We start from the raw sequence: 26,006 nt of genomic DNA, 5'->3' as shown, positions 1-26,006 counted from the left end.
TCCAGGCCCTCTACACAATATGCTACGAGGCCTTTGAGGAGCTCTGCCGCCTCGACGCCCGCTTCAAGCCCTTCGCCCTGACCCTGTTCAGCGAGCAGAGCCAGAATGAAGACCGCACCCAGATGACCGCCGCCGAAAACGACGAGCTCAATGCCAAGGTCGACTCGTTCCTTCGTCTCGTCGGCAGCCGCCTGCGTCTCATGCCCGCCATTACCGCCATTGAGTGGCTGGTACGGAGATTCCGGTGCGTTGTAATCATCCCCAGAGGGCTTTTCCTCGATCCCATTTACTGACCCTGACTTCTCCCAGGATCCACGAGGAGAGCACCCTCTCTCTGCTGTGCACTTTCCTACCGTACCACACGATTCCCGCCTTCGTGACTCTCCTCTCCATCCTACCCGCGCAGCTTCCGCAAGAATTCCGATTCCTACATCCATACGTCCGCTCCCTGACCGCACCTCCGCGGTCCGTTCTCGTTTACGAAGCCGTCCACAAGCCGAATTTTCTCGCCGCCATTTCTGATTACACTTTGGAAGCCTGCCGAAACCTACAGCAGTACCCGGCCCTCATCTCTTTCTGGGGCGGCATCATGACCGAGGCCGTCAACGGAATGCTCGACAACGCGAGATCGGGACGTCAGACTGTCCAGAAAGACAACGACCAAGCCTTGCTGCATAGACTGGGACCGGTCTTTGGCGAGGCCATGCTCATGAAGAAGGTGCCCAACATGCAGATTGCCACCTACATGGCCCTGTCCATCTTTGCCGCCAAGGGTAGCCTGGACGACGGCGTGCTGTCTGCCTTTATGGAGCAGATCGTCCACGGATGGACGACCGAGACCATGCGACCGGGCCTCGTGTGCTTGTCTATACTGGCACACCATCGGTCCGCCAAGCAAATGTCGGGAAAGGTCACCAAGGCGCTCATGAAGGTTCCCAATCTAGGCACCACCCTCGTCGACATTGGCCGCCAGCAACGGGTCGACAAGCTTGCCAACGGTCTCTGCATAGCCCTGGTGGAACGACTTTGCAAGAAGGGCGACCCGCGTGGTCTGCCAGTCATTCGGGCGGTTCTAACTGGTCAAGTCATAAGAGACAAGCAAGTTGCCGTCGTCTTCAAGTCGCTCGTCCTGGCGGCGCACAGGTTAAACGACGAGACGGACCCCGAGGGCAAGATACGCAAGGAGCTCGGCTCGACCCTGATCGACCTGTCACGCCATACCGGAGACTCGAGTGACATTATTCGGACCGTCATCGAAGAAGGCGAGCTCGATATCGAGGAGCTCGAAATGAAGCTCGACGTGTCGATTCGACAGCAAAAAGTCCTGGCCGCAGAGGACGTGGAAATGGACGGCGACGGCGCCGCAAAGTCACCTCAAAAGGACGTACACGCGCTACTTGAACAGCAGTCCACCCAGAAACTCTCGCTCCCGACTTGCCTTTCTGCCAACCCGGGCAGCGCATCCGAAGGGCTCACCCAGTTGTTCCTCCAGGTTGTCGCGCAAAGCGCGGAACAACCGACCCTACTCGAGACGTTTGTCCAGCTGCCCGCCCTCCGCCGACAGGACGCCGCGAACGACTCGACCTTTGTGGCCTTCTTCACACACATCTGGTGCGGGCCGTACCCGACCTTGGCTCGTGCCGCCGCCCTGGATGTCGTCAAGAAGCGCCTGCAAGAGGAGGACATGAAAGGGAAAGACTTCCAGGTCATGCTTCCCTACGGTCTGGTTGCGCTGCTTGATTCCTCCAGAAAAGTCCGCCGCGTCGCCGCCGATCTCCTTGCCCAGCTGGGAACCATGCTGTCGAACCAGAGCGGCGACAAGAAGAAGCAAGACCTCTGGGCGGGAGGCGTGTTCTTCCCCGAGGGCACAGACTTGCCCCAGGCAGAAGGTGAGGCGGTCTCGCGACTGTTGGCCGGCGTCATGCTGCCGACCTTGGAGGAGTGTGTCATGCACGAAGAGCACCTCGGTACTCTCCTGCAATCCAGCCTAGAGAGCAGCGGAAAGAAGTCGGACGGGAGTGGCAAGAGGGTCCTCTCCCAATCGAACAGGCAGTCCGTCTTCGCATGGCTGGCGGCTCATATCACGGCCACGCCGCTGCTGAGGGTCAAATCCAGCCTCCTGTCGGTTCTGAATCGGATCAGGGGCGTTGGGAGCGTGTCGAGAACGAAACTGTTGCTCCCGGCCTTCCGGTGGTGGGCCGCACTGACGGCCGAAGAAGTGGCGGCGCTGTGCCAAAACGAGCAGGTCAGCTCCGAGCGTCTCCACGAGAGATTTGCCGAGACGGTGGTGGCGAATGATTCCAACGGGCTGGATTTCCTCCTCTCTGTCATTCAGGACGCCAAGTCGGCACAGCGCCCGGAGCTCGTACGGTCTAGCTTTAGGCGCATACGGAACATGTGGCCGTCGATGAAGCTCGACACCAAGTCGGACGTCTCTCGTACCATGCTGGAGCTTTACCAGCAGCAGCAGTCGCAGCCGCAGAATGAACAGCAGAAGCCGTCAGAGGACGACCAAGACGTCCAAGAGATCATCGCGACCGAGGCGTCCGACCTCTTGAAGAATGTCGAGCTTACCACCGACATCCTCGCACATTTCCTTTCATCTATCCAAGTGCGGACAAAGACGGCGACGGAATCGCCACCCAGCAAGCGCCGTAGGACGAGTCCCTCCAACGCCGATCGCGGAACCCAGGTGTACACGGCCGCCGAGCTGAACAAGATACTGCGAGACATCACTTTCGTTCTGCAGCTGGTGGAAGGATCCAACCCGCGCGCCCACCCGGAGCTGCTGCACAGCCTCTTCGACACGCTGGGCGAGCTGCAGCGGTTCAGCAGCGTGGTGGGGTCGGAGCTGGGCTACCTGCAGAACCTCGTGCTGACCAGCCTGATCGCCATGGTGCCGGAATACAAGGACAAGACGAACAAGAAGCTGGAGATTGGGAGCTCGGGCGGGTACGGCGACCTGTTGGCGAACTGCATCCAAAAGACGACGAGCCCGATTGTGCAAAACTCGGCGCTCCTCCTGATCGCGAGCTTGGCGTCGGCGGCGCCCGACGTGGTGCTGCACAGCGTGATGCCCATCTTCACCTTCATGGGCGCGTCGGTGCTCCGGCAAAACGATGACTACTCTGCGCACGTGGTGAACCAGACGGTCAAGGAGGTGATCCCGCCGCTGATGGAGTCGCTCAGGAAGGGCAAGCGGAACCCCATTGCGGGCGCGACGGAGCTTCTCGGCAGCTTCGTCACGGCGTACGAGCACATTCCGTCGCACCGCAAGCAGGACCTGTTCGTGTCGCTCGTCAACACGCTCGGGCCTGCCGAGTTTTTATTCGCGCTCATCGCCATGCTCGTCGACAAGTACGAGGCCAACGCCAACATTACTTCGTTTGCCGTGGACTTGCTCTCGGTCTACAGTGCCGAGGTTCAGCTGCAGACGGCGGCGCAGCTGCTGGCGCTCATCAGCGACATCTTCAAACCCAGGCCCGAACTCTCGTCGACGCTCCTGGGGGTGGGCGACGACGTGCGCGACAAGAAGGACGTGCACAAGACGGCGCTCCGGCAGCTGACCGTGTTCCCGTCCCTGCTGTCTAGCAAGAAGATGAAGAAGGAGATTGAGGAGTTGGCGGAGCAGGACGACATGCAGACGTCCAAGATGCGGGAGCTGTACGCGACTCTCTTCAAGGACACGTTGGCGCTTGCCGACGTGGTCAAGGGCGAGAAGGATCTACACGAGTGCTGCGGCTCGGCGTTGGCGAATCTACTCAACCTCCTCTCCATCGGGGAATTCATCAAGTCGGTGGAGAACCTGCTGGACAAGACGGAGATGGACCTGCGGCGCAAGGTCCTCCGGGCGCTGGAGGTCCGGGTCGACCAGGAGGGCACGGGCGATGCGGCGTCGCGGACGGCCCTGCTCGGGTTCCTGCCGCAGCTGACGGCGGCGATCCGGGACACGGAAGACCTGCGGTACAAGCGGACGGCCGTGTCGTCGGTGGACAAGATTGCGGAGAAGTACGGCAAGAAGGACTTGGAAGCTGTGGCGGCGGCGGCGACGACGATCGCGGGGCCCGAGTGCCTGGGCCAGCCGGATGCCGGGCTCCGGGTCATGGCGTTGCTCTGCCTCGCGTCTCTCGTGGACGTGCTGCAGGACGGCATCTTGCCGGTGCTGTCGCTGGCGGTGCCGCAGGCCATCCTTTACATCGAGCAGAGCCTGGATTTCGGCGAGGAGCCGCACGGCGAGCTGCACAACGCAGGGTATGCGTTCATCACGGCTGTGGCGCAGCACCTGCCGTACATGGTGACGGGGGCGTATCTCGACAAGATTCTCACGGCGTCGAGCGCTTCTGCGGCGGCAGCAGACTTGGACAACGAGGCCAGGGATAGCCGTCTCAACTGCCTTCGGTTTCTTGCTCGGACGGTGGATCCCAAGGTCTTTTTCGCCGGGCTGGAGAAGAACTGGGCGGCAGCGACTGAAGCTGGTTACGAGGTAAGCTGTTAAGAACCGAGTCCCTACAGTACAGCACGCAATCATGTGCTGTCGAGAAAAAAACCAAGCTAACAGACATCAGGCCATTGGTGAATTGGTGGACATTCTCAGCGTCGCCATCAACAGCCACTCCAAGTCGGTCATTGGCAAGAACCTGGGCTCGCTATCGAGCGTTTTCCTCAACGCGCTCGACCTACGCAGGGAAATGCAGGCCAAGGGCGAGCTGTTGACGAGGGAGCTGGAGAAGATCGCCGAGGTGGAAACGCAGCTGAACGAGGCGGCGCTGAAGATGATCTACAAGCTCAACGACGCGGCGTTCCGACCCGTGTTCACGCAGGTGGTGGAATGGCCGTCCCGGCTGGGCAAGAAGGACACGGCGGGACGGGTGGCACGGCGGTACAGCGTGTACAAGTTCCTGGACAAGTTCTTCGACAGCCTCAAGTCGATCGTGACCAGCTACGCGACGTACATCCTGGAGGACGCGGTGGCGACGCTGGAAGGGTGCGACATGGGGGTGGCGGAGCAGCGGCAGCTGTGGGACGCGGTGCTGCGGACGCTGGGGCGGTGCTTCGAGCACGACCAGGACGAGTTTTGGCAGGCGCCGTCGCACTTTGGCGGGGTGGCCGGGGTGCTGACTTCGCAGCTGGGGCGGGCGGACGCGGAGGCCGGGGTGGACGTGCGGGAGAGCCTGATCCCGGCTCTGGTGGAGCTGGCGGCGGCGGCGGACTCGCAGGACCACCAGAAGGAGATCAACACGGCGGTGCTGAAGCAGCTGCGGGCCGAGCGGGCGGCGGTGCGGCTGGCGGCGGTGCAGTGCCAGCAGGCCTTGACGGACAGGCTGGGCGAGGAGTGGCTGGCTTCTCTGCCGGAGATGTTGCCGTACATTAGCGAGCTGCAGGACGACGACGACGAGGTGGTGGAGCGGGAGACGCATCGGTGGATTGTCAAGATTGAGGGGGTGTTGGGCGAGAGTCTGGACTCGATGTTGCAGTAGGGAGATTCGTTTATATATGAGTGCTTCAGAAGCGTGGACGTGTACGCATGTCGTGTAGTTAGCTGGGTATATAAAAGCTGTTGCCAATGGAATTGTTTGGACAAGTCGACGATGCCTCTACACCAAGGTACAGACTGACCATGAGCATGTACATGTACATACCTGTGTCGAACGAGGTACTTCGTACTTACACGGCACTTCGTAACTCACAAGGTACTTCGTACACAGGCAGTACGTCATGGAGCCGAATCGGACATGTGGGTCGCGGCATCGGGTTGGGTCCGGAAATCATCGGGTCTCACGGGTTGCTCCTACTCCGTCGTGACCCATGATAGGAAACGAAGAAGGAGCGACCGAAGTGGCAGCTGTGACTCAGATTCGGGTCCTCGGCTCCCAGGTCCTATTCTTATATCCCAGCATCGCCATGTTCTCCTTCTTTTCCTCTTTTTCCCCTTCATCTCCATCCTCCTTTTCCTCCTCTTATTCATGAATTCGTCAATTCGACATCCAGCTCCTTCTACTTCACAATGACGTCAGGTCCTCTCCACTACCTAAATCCTACATAACCACAAGATCCGAGCTCTCCTACTCTCGAGTCTCGCCCTCGCTCAAATCAATATCCGCAGTATCAGCGCCGCGCCCCGAGTCATCAACTACACACAGTCAGTCAGCATACTGGCGAAACAAACTCGATCATCATGGGCCCAACCAAGGCCAAAGGCCATATCCCCTGGCGGACCGTATTAGTCCGTTCGCCTTGCAGGACGACACGAGGCCCCGGTAACAGGGCTTCCGCTTCCACTGCCGTCTCAAGTAAATACTGTCATCACTGGTCTGATATCTTGTCAACACCGGCCGCCGAAAATGACGACGAACCTACACCTGTCTAACACTTCCCACCAGGCAATCCAAGGAAAGAGAGGGTAGTCGTCCTCGGCTCCGGCTGGGCAGGCTACGCCTTGGCCCGCGACCTCGATCCCCGAAAATACGACCGCATCGTCGTCTCACCGCGATCCTACTTTGTCTTCACCCCCCTGCTAGCATCCACCTCGGTCGGCACCCTCGAGTTCCGTGCCATCCTCGAGTCCGTTCGACGCCTCCAGCCGGACGCCTTCTACCAGGGCTGGGCTGATGATATCGACTTCAACTCCAAGACCATCCGCGTCGAAGTGAACCCCTACGCCGACGAGCTGTCCTCCCGCACCCTTCCCGTCCAGGTCAAACCCACTCCGCCGCCCGCCGCCACCAACACCGAAAGCGATGTGGTGCTTCATCAGAAGAGCGAAATGGTAGACGTCCCTTACGATAAGCTCGTCCTGGCCATTGGCGCCTATTCCCAGACTTTCAACGTCCCCGGGGTCCGAGAACACGCCCACTTCCTCCGCGACGTGGGTGATGCCCGAGCCATCCGCTTCCGTATCCTACAGTGCTTCGAGCGTGCTGCCGCCATGCAACACGTCCCTTCGACAGCCTCCCCGGACCCCCGTTCGGAACTTCTCCACTTTGCCGTCGTCGGTGGCGGGCCAACCGGCATCGAATTTGCCGCCGAGCTGCATGACCTTGTCCACGATGACCTCGCCCGCCTATACCCGCAGCTCATGCCCCACGTCTCCATCACCGTCTACGACATTGCCCCCAAGGTCCTGCCCATGTTTGACCACCACCTTGCCACCTACGCTGTCCAGACCTTTCGCCGTCATGGCATCCGCGTCAAGACCGAACACCACTTGCAGGAAATCCGTCCGGATCCGGAACGGAAGAGCGGCCCCCTCCGCCTCAAGATCAAGGAGTACGGCGACCAAGAAATTGCCGCTGGTATTGTCGTCTGGAGCACCGGTCTCATGCAGAACCCCCTCGTGAAGAAGCTTGTCGCCCAGGAGATCCGCATGCCCACCGAACCCGTCGATACCCGAACGCCGCCTTCGGGGCCGTTACACATCGAGACGGCCGAACGGAGCGGCAGCATCGTCACCGACGACTACCTCCGCGTTCGCGTCGTCGACGACAAAGGTAACGCCGCCGTCCTCCCGGACGTCTTCGCCACCGGGGACTGCGCCGCCGTCGCCGGACAATCGCTTCCCGCCACCGCCCAGGTCGCCTCGCAGCAGGCCATCTACCTCGCCAAGGCCCTCAACAAGCTCGCCAAGAACCCCGGGTCCGTCTATGTTGACCTCACGAAGCCGTTCTCCTTCCGAAACCTGGGAACCATGGCCTACCTCGGTAGCTGGAACGCCATCCACCAGAGCAAGTATGACGGGCTGAAGGGACGGATCGCCTGGATGCTGTGGAGGATGGCCTACTTGACCAGGAGCATGAGTTTGAGGAACAAAATCATGGTGCCCGTCTATTGGGCCATTACCTGGATATTCGGCAGAGACATTTCTCGGTTTTAGTTTCACAGCATTGGATCGGCAGTCGACAGTCTTTGACTACTGCGACAGCCTTTGACTGGACATGATGTATCTGTATATCATACTAATTTACGACGTAGCAATCTTGGGATACAAAGGGGAAAAAGGCATCTCACCTCACATAGACTGTAGTCATCACCATGTTTCTGTAGTATCACAGCATCTCCTGGAATCTCAAGCAATGACAATTGATTACAGAACGCCTCTACTTTTAAGATCCTACCAACAGACAACTCGACAAAACAAAAAAAAAACAAAACAATGCAAAGCGCTCAAGAATTGACCTCGGCAAACCACGTCCTCAACAACCCAGCCAAGGCGTTGGGCAGCTCGTCCAAGTTATGCACAATCAGGTAATACTGGAACGGGAACGTGTCGAGATACCGCTCAATCACCACCTGGCTGTTCCCCTCGGCATCCTTGACGAACCGCGCCTCCTTGAGATCGAGCACGCTATCCCCCTTGCGGTGCTGCGAGTCATCCATCACGATAAACACCACCATGATGCGCTCCTCCATGGCCTCGCGGAGGAGCCGCCGGATGCCGTCGTGCGCCGCCGACGGCGTGAGCCCATCCGACAGCACGAGCGCGAGCTGCCACAGGTCCCCGCCGCCCGAGGCCGGGTTGCGCGCCCTGGCGTCGCGGAACGTGTCGATGGTGCGCCGCAGCAGGAGCGCCACGTCGGTGCGGTCCTGCTCGAACCGGAACCGCTGCAGCACCCGCGCCCCGGCGTCGTGCGCCGCGAACGGGTCGTCGGCGAGGTCGTGCGCGCTGAACACCTCGGCCCCGAACCCCAGCACCCCGACCTGCCCGACCTCCAGCATCGAGAGCGACCGCGACACCATGACGAGCGACTCGAGCGCCAGGTTGCCCGACGCGCTTTCGCCCATGCTGCGGCTGTCGTCCACGCAGAGGAGGATCTGGTACGACCGCTTGGTGGGAACCGCCCGCCGCATCCAAATCTTGTCGCGCTTGTAGCCCGATGCGATGTACGGGATGATCTTCTTGATGTTGAGCCGCTTCCCCGTGCGGAACGACCCGGACAGTTTCGTCGACTGCGACGGCGTCAGGATGAGCCGGAGTTGTGATGTCAGCGATAGGGAGAGCGGGTGTGTCTTGGTCTGGAAGGACGACCAGAGTTGCATCGATTCGGTCAAGTCCCGGACCGACATTTCGTCCGCGAGGTGCGTCTCGGAGAGTCGCGCTGATGTCTCGTCGATGGCGGCTTCCTCGTCGGAATGAACCTCTTCCTCTTCCTCTTCCCCCTCCTCTTGTCCCGGCATGCCGTCTTCAGGCGATGGCGATTCTCTGTCGTACGCTCCCTGGCGCGTCTTGACGCCGGAACGCGCCTCTTCGCTCTCGGGGCCCTGGTTCTTGTCCTGATCCTGGCCCGCATCGTCCGGACCGTCCATGTCCATCTTGTTGTCGTTGTCTCCTTGATCCTCCATGACGCCGTCTTCCTCGACCTCGGGCATGACACGGCTCGAAGGGTCCTCTTCCTCATCAATAGCCATGGTATCATCAATGGGTTGGACCTGGTCCTCCGACGCGCCACCCAGCGCTTGGGTATCAGCCGCATCGTCGTCATTTTGTAAATGCTGGAATTCTCGACGACTCATGTCGCCCTCGCCCTCGCCCTCGATTTCTTGCTTGGGTTCCTTGCTCTCCTCCTGCTCCTTGTCCGCTTCCAAGATGTCCGCCTGCCGTCGATGCCATCGCTCGAGAGCATCACCGAGCTTCTTGAACGGGTCGCGTCGCGCCCCGTCCTGCGCATCGTCTTCCTTTTGCTCCGACGGCTGCGCCTGCGTCTCTTCCGCCGCACGCGACACGGTGCCGTCTTGCCCTGCGCTTGCCTGTTGCTGCTGAGCAGAGCCGTCACCCGCAGCGCCCTCGTCTCGTTGCGCGGCGTTGTTACTAAACTCGTCGTCAAGTTCCATCGAGTCCGCGTTGTTCTGGTCTAGGCCGCCGCCCTTTACGTCGCTCGGCGCCGCGTGTTCGGCATCCGCGTTGGCAGTATCGTGCTGTGGCTGCTCGTGTTGCTGATCGTCGGGCTTGTCCGGCTGACTTGCTTCGTCCTGTCCCTCTTCCTCGTCGGGCTCTTCTTCCTGGTCGGGCTCAGGCTCGGGTTCGTCGTTGGCCTCATTGCCAGCCATGTTGTCCACCTCTTCATCCACTTCCTCGGACTCGCCACCTTGCTCGCCCTTCTCGGGCTCGTCCTCATCTTCCACATCAGATGCCTGTTGCTCCGGAAGGTCGTCCTTGGCATCTCCCATGTCCGATAAATCGTCGTCGTCCAACTCGTCGTCGGACGAACCGGACTCCCCATCCTCAAGATCCAGTTCCATCTCATCCGGTAAGGCCAAGGCGTCCTCTTGCTGGACGTTCTGGTCCTGCTTGATGTCTTCCTGGAACTGGACATCCTCGTCCTGTTGCTCTGCCGCAGGATCTTCCTCGGCGTCAGGTTCGTTCCCCTGATCATCACCTGCCTCCTGCGCTTCGTCACCCTCGTCGTCGTTCGCCTGCGGATCGTCCGCCGCCACCTGTTCGTCCTTCTTCTTCTGGCCCTTTGCCTTGTCGCCCTGCTGGTCCTTTTCCGCCTCCTCTTCGTTCTCACCGTCCCACATCTTTTCGTCGACGGCCGTGGGGTCCAAGTCGTCGACTTCACCAGCTTCCTCCTCCATCCCATCATCCTCGTCCTCGTCCTCCTCTCCTTTACCGTCGTCTTCCTTTTCATCCTCATCGGCGCCGTCGACGCTTCCGAGCTCCCCTTCCATGTCTTCGTCAGCCATGTCCACGGCGTCCTTCTCATCTTCCATCTCCGCCCCGTTCGGGTCCTTGTTAGGCTCTTGCGCGAGTTCAGACAGGTCTTCATCCGGCTGAATGTCCTTGCTGATATCTTCGGCACCCTCTCCCTCACCGAGACCTGTTCCGGACTCGAGCTTTCCGGATTCCCCTTGCGTCTCGTCCGACTTTTCTTGCGGCGTGCAGAATCCCTTGGAGGCGAGTTGCGTGAAGGTCCGGCCGAGGCTATGGGTCATTTTCCCCGTAGCCCAATGCAGATCGTACAGCCGTCCAGCAGTCTGCTGGCATGTGAGGGCATATTGTTCGAGAATGGGCAGGGCCACGCCGAGCATAGACGTCGACACCTTGCGGATATGCCGTGCCTCTAGGTTGAGGCGTCCCATCGCAGTCATGCAGTCTCGTACGGCACGGGTGATCGTGTCAATGCGAAGGGCCTTGAGCATAGAGCCGTACGCATCGCTGCTGCCCGAGAGCCAGGCCGGAATGCGGGCAGATTCGGGCAGTTCCGACGCAGCTTGCTTGTACTCCTGAATAGCGACGAGGACCGAGTCGCACAGCGTTGCAATCTGGCTGCCGAACTTGTCGGTGTCGTTCACTGCCTGCTCGACATCCTCAGTGTCTTGTAGTACCGTCCACTTCGTCCAGGCGTTGATTTGCTCCAGCAGGAAGCCGAGATCGGAACGGGATGCGACCATGGCGTCAAGCTCCTGTGAACACTGTTGGAGACCAAGTCGTGCCTCGGTATCGAGCGACTCTTGGCTGGCGAGCTTGAGCTTCCCGGGAACCGCAACCAGGTCGTTTCGTTGTTCCAAGTCGGCCCTGAACGCCGCGGCCCTCCTTTCCAAAGCCCTTGTGATTTCCGTGTTGTCGACACCCCCTAGTTTGCCGTGGGCTTCCACCAGCCGAGTTCCGAACTCGAGAACCGGTATAATCCATCGAACGACCTTTGCCAGGTTGGACGGTTGTCTCTCGATGACTATGCTGCTGTCGTCGTCCCAGCAGTTGCTCAACTCGCGAGCCGAGACGAGAGATTCCGCCAGGGAATCGAGGGACCTGTGAGCTGTAACCAGAGTGTTCCGCTGACCGAGGAGGACCTGGATCATGCCCTCGAGATAGCCCAGGCTGCGAGAGGCTTCGGCCCCTGTGAGCTCCTCATGGTGATTGTGGCCCGCCACCCGAGCCGCGGCCACGATATCGACGGCCTTTTGGAAGTAGTGCTCGGCGGAATCATCGTAGTGGTAGTGGTTATAGTGACCGTAGGCGGGGGCGCTTCCGAGTACGGTGGCAACGGATTCCTGCTTGGCGAGAGCTTCCATGCCGAGGTTGTGCCTGAATCCCATTTGCCGCATGGTCTTCAGGACGTCGGCAAACAGGTACCGCTTTCGTGTCTTGAGGTGCTTGACCTGATCCGTGTTCTCCTCCGTCAGATACTCCGGGGTTTCTTTGCGGAGCTCGCCGATGGACGACACGAGCGATTCGAGGAATGATTTGGTTTCTTGGCTGGCATCCCAGGTCTTTTTGGTCGCTCCTACGACTCCGGTCATGCCCGACATGACCGAGAGCGTCTTGGGGAGGTTGGATAAGCGACGGTGCGCCTGCAGCCATTCCGGGGCGGCATCCTGGCATCTACTGACGGCCTGGCCGTGTGTGTCTGTCGTACCCACAGCCAGTTGTTTATACATTCCTTCTTCGCCGCCGCCGGGGACAGGCTCCTTGTCCGGGAGGCCTTGGTTGACGATCGGAGCCGCCGGTTGTCCCAAGACGGAGCGGAATTTGCGCACCAGCTTGAACAAGTTCCGATGAGATTTCCTGGCACTCTCGCGGAGAGCGTTGATGTTGGTATCCTTCCAGCTGGCAAGGAGCACCGTGTTCTTGACGTTCTTCTCAATCGGTGCCCTGGCTTGGGCGATGGACTCGTCAATGACCGCCTCGAAGCGACTATAAAAGCTGATGAAATTTTGCAGGGCGTCCCGGATGACAGCCAGGGACGGGTAGTCCATCACCAGGAGCTCGACGTGCTTCTGTAGCTGCTTCAAGAGTGAAAGACGACCGGAGAACTGGCCGACGATGGAGCTGGAGAAGTAGACGTCAAGCTCCTTGACCAGCTTTACAGCGTAGTCTCGGAGCAGCGAGACAGGGTCATCAGAGTCGACGAAGAAGCTGAGCGGCACGGCAATGACTACCTGGTATGCCATGAAAAACCACGAGCTGGCATCGTCCCGGCATTTCTGGACCTCCAGGTCAAACAGCTTGGCCCACGTCTTGAGCTCCTCTCGGCGCCAGCTGATGATCGTGTCGGTCAGCGAAGAATACAGTGCAGGCGCGCCGTAGATGCTGGGTGCGTAGCCGCCGTGCTGCCACTCGTAGACGATGTTGTGCAGGTGCTCCAGCTTGGGCAGGATCTTGGCCAGCGGCTCCGTGTGGACGATGGCCAGGAGGTCGTCGCATGCCGAGAGAACGTCGGCCAGGGGCTGCATGAAACCGATCTCGTCCACCTTTTGCAAGTCTCGGAAGCGGGCCTCGATCTTGCCGATGAGCGAAATGAGTTGTCGTACTGCTGGGAGGTGCGGGTCCGAGTAGAAATTATAGCCCTCCCCAACGGCGTTCACGTCTAATGCCTCCTGTCCTTCGTACAGGGACCACATGGCCATGGGCAGTATCCTCCGGTTAAGTTTCTGGCTGACAGCCGCCTTCTCGGATGCCTCGAAAGCAGCGTCCTGGCTGATGGCGACGCAGGATGCGCGTAAGCTCTTCGACGCCTCCTGGGGCTTCAGGAAGATGTTTCGATGCAACTCGGCCATCTTGACCGATAGGTCCCGGACACGCTCCGCGCGCTGCCCCGTCGACGGCTTCTTGTCCTCTTCGTCGTCAAACGTGGGGAAGAGCTCGTTGAATTCGGCCTCATCTTGCTCCTCTTCGTCCTCGAAACTTCCTCGGAAGCGGTAGAGACTGGTATTCGATTCCTCCAACTTGCGGTCTGCCTCGAGCTTCTTGCTCCAATCGTTGAAGAAGCCGTGCACGGATTCGAACAGAACCTCCCTTTGAGAAGCGCTGATGCTAGGCAGACCTTCAACGGAGACGACCAAGCCCATGTAGTTGAGGAACTGAAGGCTTCGGCCGGGAAGAACCGTGCTACTCGGCTCTGGAAGTTTGCCTCCCAGGAACGGCGTGACATCCATCAAAGGGCCCGTTGATAGTTCATCCTGGAGGAGTGAGTCGAGTCCGACAGTCAACGATAGACCCAGCTGAAGACAATGGAGAGCGTCTACAGCCGGTGTGACCATGTCTTGATAGGCGTCGAATCGTTTGGACAAGCGGTCGATGAGCTGGTTGACATTCTGCTTGACCAATTCGAGCTCTTGTTCGGCGGCTGAAGAACCTGCTACCAAGGCGTGCCGCAAGTGAGTCGAAGCAATGCCCATGTCGACGACCGACTTGAGAACGTTGTTAAAGTCGGCCTGCATCTGGCCAAGCTCAGACCGTGAAGGCCGGTAGTGAACAACTTGGCCAGCCGCAGGGACGGGTCCAAGGGCGTCGATGTCCTCCTTGACTAGTTGGGCACGCAGAGAGTGTGCCTGGCCTGTGAAGTGGAATTCAAACTCGAGCAAAGAAGAGAGACGATGTTGTAATGTTGTCTTGGTTTCGTCGTAGACTTCACGCTCGAACTGAGGCCTGAGCTGGGGGTCGAAGGATTTGTCAGGGACGTAAAGCTTGATATAGCCGACGGCAAATTGCACCCATCCCACGGAAGAGCAGGCCGCTGCACTTCGGTCGTACCTAGCCGGCGCAGATTCCCCCCGTTCGTGATTGTCGGGGCTGGCATAAGAGTCTGACATGGCCACAGCGACCATCGAGGGAATCAAGTGGTCTTTGGCAATGGTCGCAAGATGAGCCGGCCACTCTTCCGTGACAACGGTCTGGTGATATTGCGCCGAGAGTTGTGTCAGCTGCTCCGGGGTGAGATCGGGCAGTACAGCGGCAGAGCCAGAACAGACGCGACTATAGACCTCTTCCATATTTGCATTTGCGCCCGGGGAGAGTCCATGCGCTGACACAACTTCCAGAATAAGTTGTCGAAGGGTTCGATTGAGAGCCATAATCGGGCTGTCTGTGATTTGCTGCGAAGATTTGACGATGAAGCGGCCCAGCAGAGGGAGTTCGGCCTCCAAGAGTCGCAAAGAATCAAGGCTCGCCGTGCCCATCGACTTGGACCTTGCGAGCAGTGTGCTTGTTAGTTTGCCATGCCAGGTATGTGAATCTGTATCTCGGGAAGCCAGCCGGCCTGTCGACAGCAGGTGCTGTGCCGTATTCGCCGCCCCTTTGAGACGGATTTGGTCCAGTGTCGGCAGGTTGGACATGACTGCCAATGGCATCAAGACTGGCGAACAGACGACGTCTTGCGCGGAAGAGGAAGAGAGTGCCTGGAGGACCAAGGCTTGCTCGAGATTCTTGAACTGGGCCACGAAGAAGGGGCTGATCTCCCTCTCCTTGGACACAGACCCAATGCTGGCTTCGAGGAGATCGATCTCCTTGCTCAGGTCGTTGATAAGATGGCTGGCAGTCGACTGGTTGCCTTGGACGACCTGGGCCGCGGCCACTAAAGTAGACATGGCATTGGCAAGGTCGGGAATTGACGTCCGGACCTTCCATCTCAGCTCGTCGAATCGGTCGGCGAGTCGCACGATTTCCCTGCTCTGATTGAGTGTCTCGGCGGAGAGGATAGGCCTCGGCTTAAACAGTCTCCAGAGGCTCTCCATGCTGAGCCCCGTCTTGAGCATGAAGCCCGTGGTAAAGGCATCGCGGATGGCTTGCAGGAAACCTACGGCCAAGTCGCGATTCGGGTCGGTCTCTATGGAAGAGAGCAGAGACTCGACATACTTGATACCATGACCCAGATGCGCCTGGAATCTGGCTTCCTCGAAGGGCTCAGAGACGGGGCGGGAGACAAACTCGAAAGTCCTCCACCAGAAATCCAGCATTGCCCTGACGATGCGGGTTTGTTCCTGGTAAGACATGTCAGCCGACATTCAACAGATTCGCACTTCTTAACCGAAGTGATCACCAACCTTCCAATGGGTGCTGCTCTGCAGATTATCTCGCAGAAACGTCGCCGTGCCTTGGAGAATGGCGTTTAGGAACTTGGCAACTCCGGCCGTCGAGTCCTTGGCGACGGCAGCGATCCGATCCGATACGACAGATCTTTGCAGGCGATTCAGCGAAGCCAGTTTCCCTGCCTTTGCCCCCCTTGACTGGATCTCCATGGCACGTCGATAACGATGGAGTTCGAGTAGGAAATCAATGCACGAGTTGAGCCAGAAGGGCAGATCGCCGGCTGACTGTTGTAGAATGCGAACAATGGGTGCGTTTTGTAAGGGGGAAAGAGGCTGGCGCGTTGATGTTAGCACCGTTGAAACTGGAGAATAAGGGGGAAAAGAGACGGGACGGCAAACTCACCTGGGCCTCTACAATCTCCTTGAATCCCGTTCTTGAAAGCTGCCTATACAGTTCCAATGTGATATTTCTTACTCCGGCTGTCTCCTCAGCCTCAAGATAGAACATGAGCTCGTCCAGCTGCGTATTGTACGTAGCAAGAGAGAAGGATAGAGAGACATCAGGAAAGATTTGGGGCGTAATGCCGGAATACCTGCTTGCCAGCGAAGCATCGTTCAACGACAGGTTCCCAAGCGTCAAGGCGCTCACATCAGGGCAGCAGCCACTATTCTGTCCACCGGATGCCAGAGAGATATCCCTGGACAAACGGAACCTTCGGAGACTGCTCTCGACTTCTGCCGTATGGTGTTGCGGTTGAGACGAGGTCATGTCCGTCGGTAGATCGGCGAGGTGAATCTCGACGGCGCGATTCCGCATGGCTCGCGACAATTCGCCGTGTCGGGGATCCACCGTCAGGAAAATGCGAAAGTCGGGATGAGGCTTGATGATTCTGGGTTCTCCATCCGGTCCGCAGTGCTCGTTGATGCTCAGAACCCCATTCGGCTCCAGTAACGAGTTGAGCCGGTCCAAGACCGACGCGTTGCAGAGGTTGGCGTTGTCTAGGACCAGCCACTGGCCCGTCTCCAGTGCTCGGACGATCACCCCGTCCAACCACTCGAAGCGGGGATCGTTGGCCACCCGGGGTTTCGCCAAGGCGGCGAGTGCGTTGGCGAGAAGAGAGGATATCTCAGATGTGGGCGAGACGATGGACAGAACGGCTTGGATGGAGACTGCAAGCTCGTCGAGGCTCTGGGGAACGCCGCTGTCGCAGCAGTTGAGGGAATGGAGCAACGACAAGGCTTCTTGAGGCACCTCACCCGGCAACTGGGAAAGGACGGACCTCTCGAGGCCATCGTACAAGAAGCGTAAGGAGGCGTTGACCTCACGCAGCGGATCGGACTGCTCGAACCCTCCGACGAGGTCCATGGTGTCAATGTCGGCGTTGAGGGGGAAGACGATCAGAGACTTGCCGGCGACGGCAGCGACGTGTTGAAGGAGGACAGACTTCCCACTGCCGGAGGAGCCGCTGAGGATGCAGGGTATTCCTTGCTTGACGCAGATCATCAACGACTCCAGCTCGGGCAGCCGGAGGACCGTGTCTATGCCTGTTGGTTGCAGTGGCTGGGAGAGATGACTCCTGGGGAGCAGGGCGTTTCCTACCTGGAACACGGCCGCACTGACATCGTGATAAAGGCTGTGTTCCTGCGGTTGCCTTCCAAAGACGTCGGCGAAGAGCTTGTCAACTTGTTTCCTGTCCTGGAGGGAGCGGAAGCGCTGCCGCACCACGAGGCCGAGAAAGTCATCCACCGAGCCTGTGCTCAGCAGTGCATCTTGCGAGGCCATCAAGTCGAGCCATCGGAGAATATCTCGCAGATTGAACTCCCACGGGCTGCCCTGCAACCCGAACGCCTTCTCCACCGCAACCCGGTGGTTGAGGCTCGTGACGAAGCGAATGACGCCGTGGACGATATTTTGGGGGATGTTGGGATAATTATGTCCTGCGATCAGGAGCAAGTCCTCCTCCGTGAAGACGTCGGCGTAAACGACGATGAAGCGGTTCACGAAAGAGCTCGGCAGGCCCTTGCGACCGCCGCCCTGGTGGTGCGGGTTCTGGGCGGCGAACAGTCGGAAATCCGGGTGCTTTCGGAACACTTGATCCAGTTCGGAGATGTAGACCTCGCCGCGGTGGTCGAGACAGGCATTCAGGCCCTCCAGGACAGACTGCGAAGCGAGGTTCATCTCGTCCAACAGCACCCACTCGCCCCGCTGCATGGCCTGGAGGAAAGGGGCATCCCGCCACGCAAAGTTGCCCGCCTCGGCCCCTTCGACCGGCATGTCGGTGCCGAAGAGGTCCATCAGGTCGGTCTGGTCCGACAGGTTGATTCTCGTCAAAGGCCGGCCACAGGTCCTGGCGAGAGCGGCCACGAGCGTGGTCTTGCCGACACCGGGGCTTCCCTCCAGAAGAATAGGTTTCTGCATCTGCAGCGAGCGCAGGACGCGCATCGCATTGAGCTTGGTCGTGGGAGCGTTGAAGGCAAAAGTCGGATCGGCCGCGAGTCCAACCTCGCGCGCCAGCGCAAAGTGGCCGATGGACAGCTTATCGGGCTCCAGGGATATAGCAGGCTCCGAACGGTAAATCGCAGTGGCATCGCAGCCCAGCAGTTCGCTCAGCTTGTCGAGGCACTTCTGTCGCTGCGCTTCCATGGTTTCCGGGTCCATGGCCACCAGGGCCGAAGGGTTGGCTCCGAGGGTGTCCACGAACACAGTGGCGGCGCCATGCACGACGGCAAAGTTGGCATCCGTGTGAGCAAAGTGGTTAATGAAATTGACCCAGAGGAGGATGTCTCGAATGGAATAACCCGCCGAGGTCGACGACGACCGGAAGGTACGCGCAAACCAAGACGAGAATTCAACGATGGTCTTGGCGAAAGATTTCAGCTTCCCACCCAGGTTAGACAGCACAATCTCGAGGATGTCTTCATTCTCGGACAGCGACGGGACCCAAATCTCGGTGAACCGGTTCCGCAGCGCTGGAGACAGCTCCTTCTTGCCAAAGTCTCCTCCTGGGTTCATGGTCGCGAGGAACTGGAAGCCCTCGGTCGCGGTGACGAACGAGTTGTCTATGCCCTTCTCTGCCAACAAGAGCGTTCGCTGAGGTTCCAGCACCGAGTTGAGGCGCTCCAGCACAGAATCGTCCGCCAGGGAGATTTCGTCCAGCAGGAAGAAGGCGCCGGATTTCATCGCGTGCACGAGACTGCCGTCGGCCCACTCAAACAACGCTTTGCTCCTGGTCTCGAGCGACGTGATGCGGTCGCGGGAGGATGCGTCAATCGTGCATGCGACTTCGGCAGGCAGTCCATGGTATCTTTCCAACAGCTCCTCCAGACTTCCCGACGACGGCTGGCCAACGCCATCAAGGACCCCCGTCAGTTCATGCTTGAGAGAATCGGCGATGGCACCTCGATTCCGGACAGGCCGCTGCGATCCGATCAAGTCTCCCGTCTCCGTATTCTGATGGGCATTCACAATGTGAAGCTCTTGGTTGCGAGCCTCGGCGAGGAGTTGACAGACCGTTGTCTTTCCACACCCCGTATCGCCCACGAGGAGGACCGGCTCGTTGTTTCGAAGGGCGCTGTCGACGAGGATATAGAGACGACGCATGGCTCCGGTCCACACGACGCCGCTGCCCTGGGAGTTGTCGCTCTTTTGCTGCTTCGCGTTGGCTTTCCCCGGCAAGGCCGTCGGTGCATACAGCTTGTCGGTGTCGATCTTCACCTTGAAGACCTTCTCGATGATCTCCTTGACGGCCATTCTCTCCTCGGGAACACGTACTCGCTCGGCCAGCAGCATGAAGCCGTGGATGGCGATTTGTTCACGGTTGTCGGCGTCCCGCAGCGTCCACCGGAAGAGGTCTCGAAGAGTGGCGAAGCTGTCTTTCTGCTCGAACATTCGGCTCGTCTGGCGCAGGCGAGAAAGCTCCTTGTAGACGGTGACGATGCGCTTGCAGTCAGAGGGGGACGTGTTGCGGCTCCTCTGCTGGAGAATATATTCCAGTTCCTCCTCGGGTATGTCGTCGTAGTGCAACTCGAGGAACCTGTTACGAAAGGCACGGGACAGGGCCTTGCGTCCTCCGTAAAGTCCCGGGGGGTTCTGGGTGGCGAACAGCATAAAGTTCTCATGGGGCCTCACCACTTCCTGGGTCTCCGGAATGAGCAGTTCCCGGTTGTCATCCAGGAGACGGTTGAGAGCTTCCAGGACATCTGTTGGGGCGAGATTGAGTTCGTCGAGAACGATCCAATGCCCCCGTCTCATGGCTTGGACGAGGAGACCCTCTTGAAAGCGCAACTTGCCGGACGAGTCCGACACGTACGTACCCAGATACTCTTGCAAGTCGGTGTGCTCGTGGTTGTTGATGCGGACGAACTTGTTCCCAGTAAAGTTGGCCAGGTACTCAATCATACTGGTTTTGCCGGCAGATGTCGGTCCCTGGATGAGGATGGGAAATCGCCGGGTAGATGTGGCCCGGACAAGGTTGAGTAGGTTTCGTTCCACATAGGGCGTGATGATATAGTCGGGTCGCTCGACGGGATCCAGGTCGCCTTGACACAGCCAGTAGTGCCGGTCCTTGGCTTTGTTGACGAAGCGGACATACTGCTTGCCATCGTTCGGACGCTTGGGGGGGTGGGACAGAAGCGACTGGGGATTCGCTACGTGACCGAAAAGACGATGGTCGATCAGCGGCATCAGCAGCTTTTCCGACTCCCTGTTCAGGAGGGTGAGGAAGCCCATGGAGAAACCTTCGTACAGGGCACGGCGGAGGCCATAGAAAGCAGCCATGTGATTGACATAGGACAGGACGCGAGTCAACGTCCGTAGACTGAAATGCGGCACCTCGTTCGCCCCGTCCACCAACCGTTTCTCCTCGGCGCGCATCTTGGTGTCCAGGTAGAGGCGAGCTATATCATCGGCGGCCTTGTCGTCTCGGGTTCCGGTGCCTTTCAGATACGTCTTGACGATGGTCAGGAGATCCTTGACATCCTTGTCAGGACTATCGACGTAAATCTCGGTAAACCTCGACCGAATGCCAATGGGAAGATCCCGTTTTCCAATGTCGGTGGCCGGGTTCATGGCACCGAATATCCTAAAGTTCGGGTGCGCCTTGACCCTTTCGATCTCACCCGTCTCGGACAGGAGGATGGAAGGGGTCTCGGAGGGACCTGTGAGGAGACTGGCTATGCTCTCCAAGGTGTCGGGGGAAGCCAGGTTGACTTCGTCTAGGAGCACCCAGTCGCCGTTCCGGGCGGCCTTGACAATGTTGCCTTCAACAAAGGAGAAGGCGAAGGCGCCGGAATTCCCGGACAGCTGCACATCGAACTGGTCCAGGTTGCGCGAGAAGGCATCCCAGCGAGGCTTGAGGTCGAGCAGTCTCTGCAGCTTGGATTCGGTCTTCCGACGCTTCGCTGGCTGGCCGTTGCCGTCGTTGCCGTTTGCGCGGTCCGCTCTCTTCTGCTCGGCTTCGCGCTTTGCCAGCTCGTCGATAATCTTGGCAAACATCTTGGGCGCTTCCCGCCATTGCTTGGAGACCTTGGCCCAGTCGCCCCTGGCAAACGTCTTCCCGAGACGCTCCAGGTAGGGCTGGTTCTTGGTGATGGAGATGCCCGTGGCGGAAAACAGGTCCTCAAACTCTTCTTTCAGGGGGACGGCGAGACTCCGGACGTTGACAGGCTTGAACCCTCCGAGCAGGTCTCCCACTTCGCTCTGTTGGGATAGGTTGACGGCGATCAGCCGGTGGCCCAAGGTATCGGCGAGCTGCTGGATCACGGTCGTCTTGCCAATGCCCGTCTCGCCGACTAGGAGGACGGGCTCGCCCGACCGGACAGCAACAGCAGCCTGTTCCAATAGTTTCTTGGCGTGTGTCGTATTGGCAAAGGGTCGAGATGATTTTTTGGCCAGCTTGCTGAGGCGATCCTTATTCTTGTTCTTCCGCAGCCTGACTCTTCCGATGTGAAACTGGTCTGGACTATCTTCCAGTGGCGGTATATGTCCTTCGAGGTAATGCAGCACTCTCTCCTTGGACATGTGCCATTCTTCTGCGATTTGGAAGACGAGATACTCCCTTGCCTTGGCGTCGGGTATCCTGGAGACGAAGCAGTCGACGGCTTCCATGAACATCTGGTCTCGCATGGTTTCGGTGATCGGCTCGTCGCCGGTTTTGCAATTCGCATCCGCAAGGAGACTGGCCAAGCGTCGGCACCATCGCAGGAGATCCCGGGAACTGGGCTGGCGGTCCAGAATACTGCGACCGAAGGTATGGCGTGCAGCTCCCGTAGCCGCATTGGCCAGTCGTCGGTAAACGGAAAGGATGTCCGGGGCAAACTTGCGCAAGACCGGGTACGTCCCCACGATGATGTCGAGGAGTTCGGTCTCTGCGGGGGCCTGTATGGAAAGTTGCTGCCAGAATCGCAAGCCCAGGAGGTTCGGCAAGGTCTCACGACCATGCATACCCCTGGCGGTCCTGACGGTAGCGAAAAGACGGAAACCATCGGCCGCCTCGATGGTCTCGCCTCGACTGGGGATGAGAAGTTGGCCGCGCTCGATGAGGGGTAGCAAGGTGCTGATGACTTCGTTTGGCGCGCGATCGAGGTCCTCAATCAGAACCCATCTTCCCTCCCTGACAGCCGTGGTCAAGACGCCCGGCCTCCACTGGAAGCTGCCAGGTTTGGAGTCGGCGGAGTAGAGTCCCACGAGCATCTTTGCGTCGGTCTGCTCATTGATGTGCAGTGTCACCATTTCTGCATGCTTCGCAAAGTCTTTCGCGAACTGCTGGATCAGCGACGTCTTGCCACTGCCGGGGAGACCATGCAGGAGGATTGGTCGCGTGTCTTTAAGCAGGGCAGCTAGGCTTTCCATGTTGTTCGCGGTGCTTGGAGTCATGACAAGGGACGAAGGGATGTTGGTGGAGGCGGAAGTCCGGGGGAGCATCACACGGCCATAACAAGCAACCAAGGGTGTCAACTCCTGGGGTGGCACATGCTGAATGGTAACGGAATCATCGAGACTAGCTTTCTGGGCTTCTCGGCCAAGGGCGAGGATCTTCTCGGCACGGGCCTGTTCGTGGAGGCTAAGGAAGCCATAGTCTACCTCGTCGCCATCAAAATCGCCCAGGATAGGAGCCGTGATTCCAACGTGCTCTCGGATAAGAGCTTCCAACTTGGCATCGGCGGCATGGGTCTGAAGACAGAATATCCTCACGGCCAAATACCGAACCGCGTTGTCCTGGTGCTTGAAGAGTGGCTGCAACACCGAGGGGGCAAGCAGGCCTGCATAGCTCCTCAGATCGAAGCTGGCCAGTCTCCAAACAGCAAGTAAAAGGCGCAAGAGCTGGCCTGGTTCGACATGGGGCAGGCTCGTAGAATCGGGATACTGAAGGGGTCGGGCGGGAGATCCATCAGGGGCGGCAGGTGATGAGGCGTTGCTCAAGTAAGATGGTATAAATGTTGATAGATAAGGAGCGAACTGCAAAATTCTTGCAAAAGACGCGAGAACGTCGACTCGAGAAACCACATTCGGGGTATTAAGAGTCCATCTCGCGCAGATATCTGGAAAGACTTGCTCAAAATGAGCAAAGATTCGGCCTGTGAGCTGGGGGATGAGAGCAGCTTGTGAGACGGCATCCAGTAGGTTCGTAGAGGTGTGGTCTCTGATAATGGCAAGAAGTTCTGCAGGTAGCTGGTCGAGTACGTTTTTGTCGGCCAGCAGAGTCGCCCTCTGCGACGAGACATCGATTGACGCCATAGTTGCGCCGTAAATTGCTTGATATCTCGTCTTGATGCAACTTTTGTATGTTTACATCTTTTTTTTTTTTCTTCTTTGGTCAGGAGCAACTGAACTTTTTAGCGGGTCCCTTCCCTGCACGCTACCGGGATAGTGATAGCGCCGGAAAACGGCGTTACTAGACCTCCGAACCAATCAGGGTACCGAATTCAACGTCCATGCACGCGACTTTGTCGAACCCTCCCCGGCGATGGAAGCTCGAAAATCTTTAGGAGCCAAACTCGCAAGAAACTCCCTCGGTCAGTTGAGGCGCGCCCTATCCTTCTGCAACCACGTCCACCGCCGATCAAACTCTCTCGAAGAAGTCAGGGCAGCCCAATCCCTATTTCACAACAGATTAAAAAAAAGAAAGAAGGAAAATGGCCATGTCGTGCAGGTACGCAGCTCGGAGCTGCACTCGTCAGCTTCGCTCGGTCAACTCGGTGCGAGCTTCCGCATCTCTCCTTCAGACTCGCACCCCGGCATCAGCAAGACGATACAACTCGACAGAAGCCGCGCCAGCCGCCGCCGACCCCAAGATTGAGACCATTGTCGACCAGATCAGCAAGCTCACTCTCCTAGAGACCGCCGACCTCGTCTCCACCCTGAAGGTACGGCATTCTTCTCAATATTCCTTTATGATGATTCTTATATTGTTTTTGATTTACCCCTTGGCTGACCCCTCTTCTAGTCCCGACTGAATATCCCCGACCTCCCCGTTGGTGGATTCGCCGCCGCGCCAGCTGCTGGCCCCGCCGCCGCTGAGGAAGCCGAGGAGCCTGCGCCCGCCGCTGCCGAGAAGAGCGTCTTCAACGTCAAGCTCATGTCCTTCGAAGCCGGCTCCAAACCCAAGGTGATCAAGGAAATCAAGAATCTGCTCGGACTCAGCTTGGTGGACAGCAAGAAGTTTGTCGAGAGCGCGCCGAAGCTGATGAAGGAGAACGTGCCCAAGGAGGAGGCCGAGAAGATGATTGCCACCCTCAAGGAGCTGGGTGCCACGGTGGAAATGGAGTAATCGGAGGGTGTGTCATGGCTGTTTCTTGTCTGGTCGGAGGATCAATCTAGAGGTATCGAGATGGGTTGCCATGTGTATGAGTGTATTAACACCCATGTAACAATACGAAAACAATATTCCTTCACTGCATTAGTTGCTGCTTCGCCTTTTGCCTTGCCTATTCTCTGAAGACCATGGTCCTATATTCAAACACGTATTCCTCTCATTGTAACTGCCTGGGGCAACGTATTCCTCAACGCCCATTCCAAGTACACATTTCAGGTATCCTCCGTACTCCGTTGACGCCTCATGCAACCAAGACACCATGACAGCTGTTGCCCGACGCCTACACAACTAACATACAGGTGAACATGGAAAGTAAACAAAAGAAAGAAAAGGAAAGGAAAGTTGGGAAACCAGGAACGCCTAGTGGTCACCACCGTTGGCCCCCCCTTCGTTGCGGCCATACAGGTCATCGAGGGCCCGGGCCGTGTAGTGACGGCACTGCTGCGCAATGGCCTGCTCACGCGCAATAAACTCCTCGCGGCCCATCACGTGGTCATCCTCGCCAAGATCGCTGGTTTCCTCCCAGAGCCGGTCAATCTCGGCCTGCCGATTGGGGACATACCAGATACTCTCGCGCATCCGCTTGTGGCGCTCGCGGTCTTCCTCGATGCGCTGCTCGACCTGGCGCTTGTCGAGGCGGGGCGCCGTCGGCCGGCCGGCCTTGGGGATGGCCTGGCTCGGTGGCATCTCGCCTAGGTCGGGGTCCTCGACGACGGGGGAGGCCAAGCCAGCGTCGTGGGCGCTCGTCTCGCGTTCCTTGAGGACCTCCTCGATGTCCGTGACGACAAGTGCGTCGAGGAACTTTTTCGCTTGGAGACTTTGCAGAACCTATTTCGTCTCAGCAATGCTTCCCGTTGAGAGGAGACTTGGCCAGGGGCGGAAATAGCGTACTAGTCGGACAACTTGGACGTTCGCCGCGCCCGATTCATTGTCCGGAGCAACGGCATCAACGACCCGGATAATGTCCCGCTGAAGCATGGTGATGTAGTTGGTGTGGTTCTCCTTCATGGCCATCTCCATGAAATGCTCAATGAAGAACATGATGTTGGCGCGTGTGTTCATGTTAGTCTAAGAAGCGTCAGTCAACGGCCAGATATCTCAACAAGAGCATAAGAAATTGGGATGCTCTGAAAATGGAGAAAATATAAATAAATAAAAGGAAAAGGGGAGTATTTACTCTCTCCAGCTGCTCGAGGATGCACGAGTGCAAATCCTCATCCATCTCCTTGTACCTCAGAGCATAACTGGCTGCCTTTTGCATGGAAATCACAGAAGCATTGAGGTGTTGTAGTTGGGCCGAGAAGCGCATTCGAACCTCAAAAGGGTCCGCCATCTTCTAAACTCGTCCTCTCAGAGATTTTAGGACGGAGATACTCTTGTTGCGTTGAGTGCTGGAGCTGAGAGGAGACAACTGCGTTTCCCGTTGTGAATGCAAGCCAGTTGCCAAGTGGT

General features: G+C 58.4%; 5 protein-coding genes across 5 annotated transcripts; 3 read left to right on the top strand and 2 right to left on the bottom strand.

Moving 5' to 3' along the window:
- Window positions 1–450: 450 nt before the first annotated feature.
- Window positions 451–5,756, top strand: ACRALDRAFT_1076262 (uncharacterized protein). Its single transcript, XM_071018490.1, has 2 exons — window positions 451–4,483; window positions 4,566–5,756. The coding sequence occupies exons 1-2, from the start codon at window positions 590–592 to the stop codon at window positions 5,475–5,477; spliced, it is 4,806 nt and encodes a 1,601-aa protein (XP_070873656.1). The 5' UTR covers window positions 451–589; the 3' UTR covers window positions 5,478–5,756.
- A 187-nt stretch (window positions 5,757–5,943) lies between these two features.
- Window positions 5,944–8,092, top strand: ACRALDRAFT_1063427 (uncharacterized protein). Its single transcript, XM_071016800.1, has 2 exons — window positions 5,944–6,290; window positions 6,381–8,092. The coding sequence occupies exons 1-2, from the start codon at window positions 6,176–6,178 to the stop codon at window positions 7,868–7,870; spliced, it is 1,605 nt and encodes a 534-aa protein (XP_070873655.1). The 5' UTR covers window positions 5,944–6,175; the 3' UTR covers window positions 7,871–8,092.
- A 68-nt stretch (window positions 8,093–8,160) lies between these two features.
- On the bottom strand, window positions 8,161–23,476 carry ACRALDRAFT_2043567 (uncharacterized protein; the record flags this gene model as incomplete). The annotated part of the gene is made up of 4 exons (XM_071021361.1): window positions 8,161–14,637; window positions 14,698–15,693; window positions 15,757–16,074; window positions 16,217–23,476. 4 exons carry the CDS (start codon window positions 23,474–23,476, stop codon window positions 8,161–8,163), a joined length of 15,051 nt encoding a protein of 5,016 aa, XP_070873654.1.
- A 398-nt stretch (window positions 23,477–23,874) lies between these two features.
- ACRALDRAFT_1070363 (mitochondrial 54S ribosomal protein bL12m) lies at window positions 23,875–24,509 on the top strand (the record flags this gene model as incomplete). Its single annotated transcript, XM_071017759.1, has 2 exons — window positions 23,875–24,105; window positions 24,186–24,509. The coding sequence occupies 2 exons, from the start codon at window positions 23,875–23,877 to the stop codon at window positions 24,507–24,509; spliced, it is 555 nt and encodes a 184-aa protein (XP_070873653.1).
- Window positions 24,510–25,025: 516 nt separating this feature from the next.
- On the bottom strand, window positions 25,026–25,887 carry ACRALDRAFT_2077820 (uncharacterized protein; the record flags this gene model as incomplete). Its single annotated transcript, XM_071022318.1, has 3 exons — window positions 25,026–25,382; window positions 25,446–25,622; window positions 25,732–25,887. Coding segments are annotated over 3 exons (690 nt in total), but the record flags the coding sequence as incomplete, so codon positions are not given.
- Window positions 25,888–26,006: the final 119 nt, after the last annotated feature.

This window comes from Sodiomyces alcalophilus (assembly GCF_042370955.1).
Source record: "Sodiomyces alcalophilus JCM 7366 unplaced genomic scaffold ACRALscaffold_6, whole genome shotgun sequence".
Classification (NCBI taxonomy): Eukaryota; Fungi; Ascomycota; class Sordariomycetes; order Glomerellales; family Plectosphaerellaceae; genus Sodiomyces; species Sodiomyces alcalophilus.
The sequence above is the reverse complement of the archived record's forward strand: the minus strand, read 5'-3'. Positions and strand labels throughout refer to the sequence as shown.

Coding starts and splice junctions, on each gene's coding strand:
- ACRALDRAFT_1076262 (XM_071018490.1), top strand. CDS start 590: ATGACCGAGGCCGTCAACGGAATGCTCGACAACGCGAGATCGGGACGT. Junction 4,484..4,565: donor CGACTGAAGCTGGTTACGAG/GTAAGCTGTTAA, acceptor AACAGACATCAG/GCCATTGGTGAATTGGTGGA.
- ACRALDRAFT_1063427 (XM_071016800.1), top strand. CDS start 6,176: ATGGGCCCAACCAAGGCCAAAGGCCATATCCCCTGGCGGACCGTATTA. Junction 6,291..6,380: donor CGCTTCCACTGCCGTCTCAA/GTAAATACTGTC, acceptor ACTTCCCACCAG/GCAATCCAAGGAAAGAGAGG.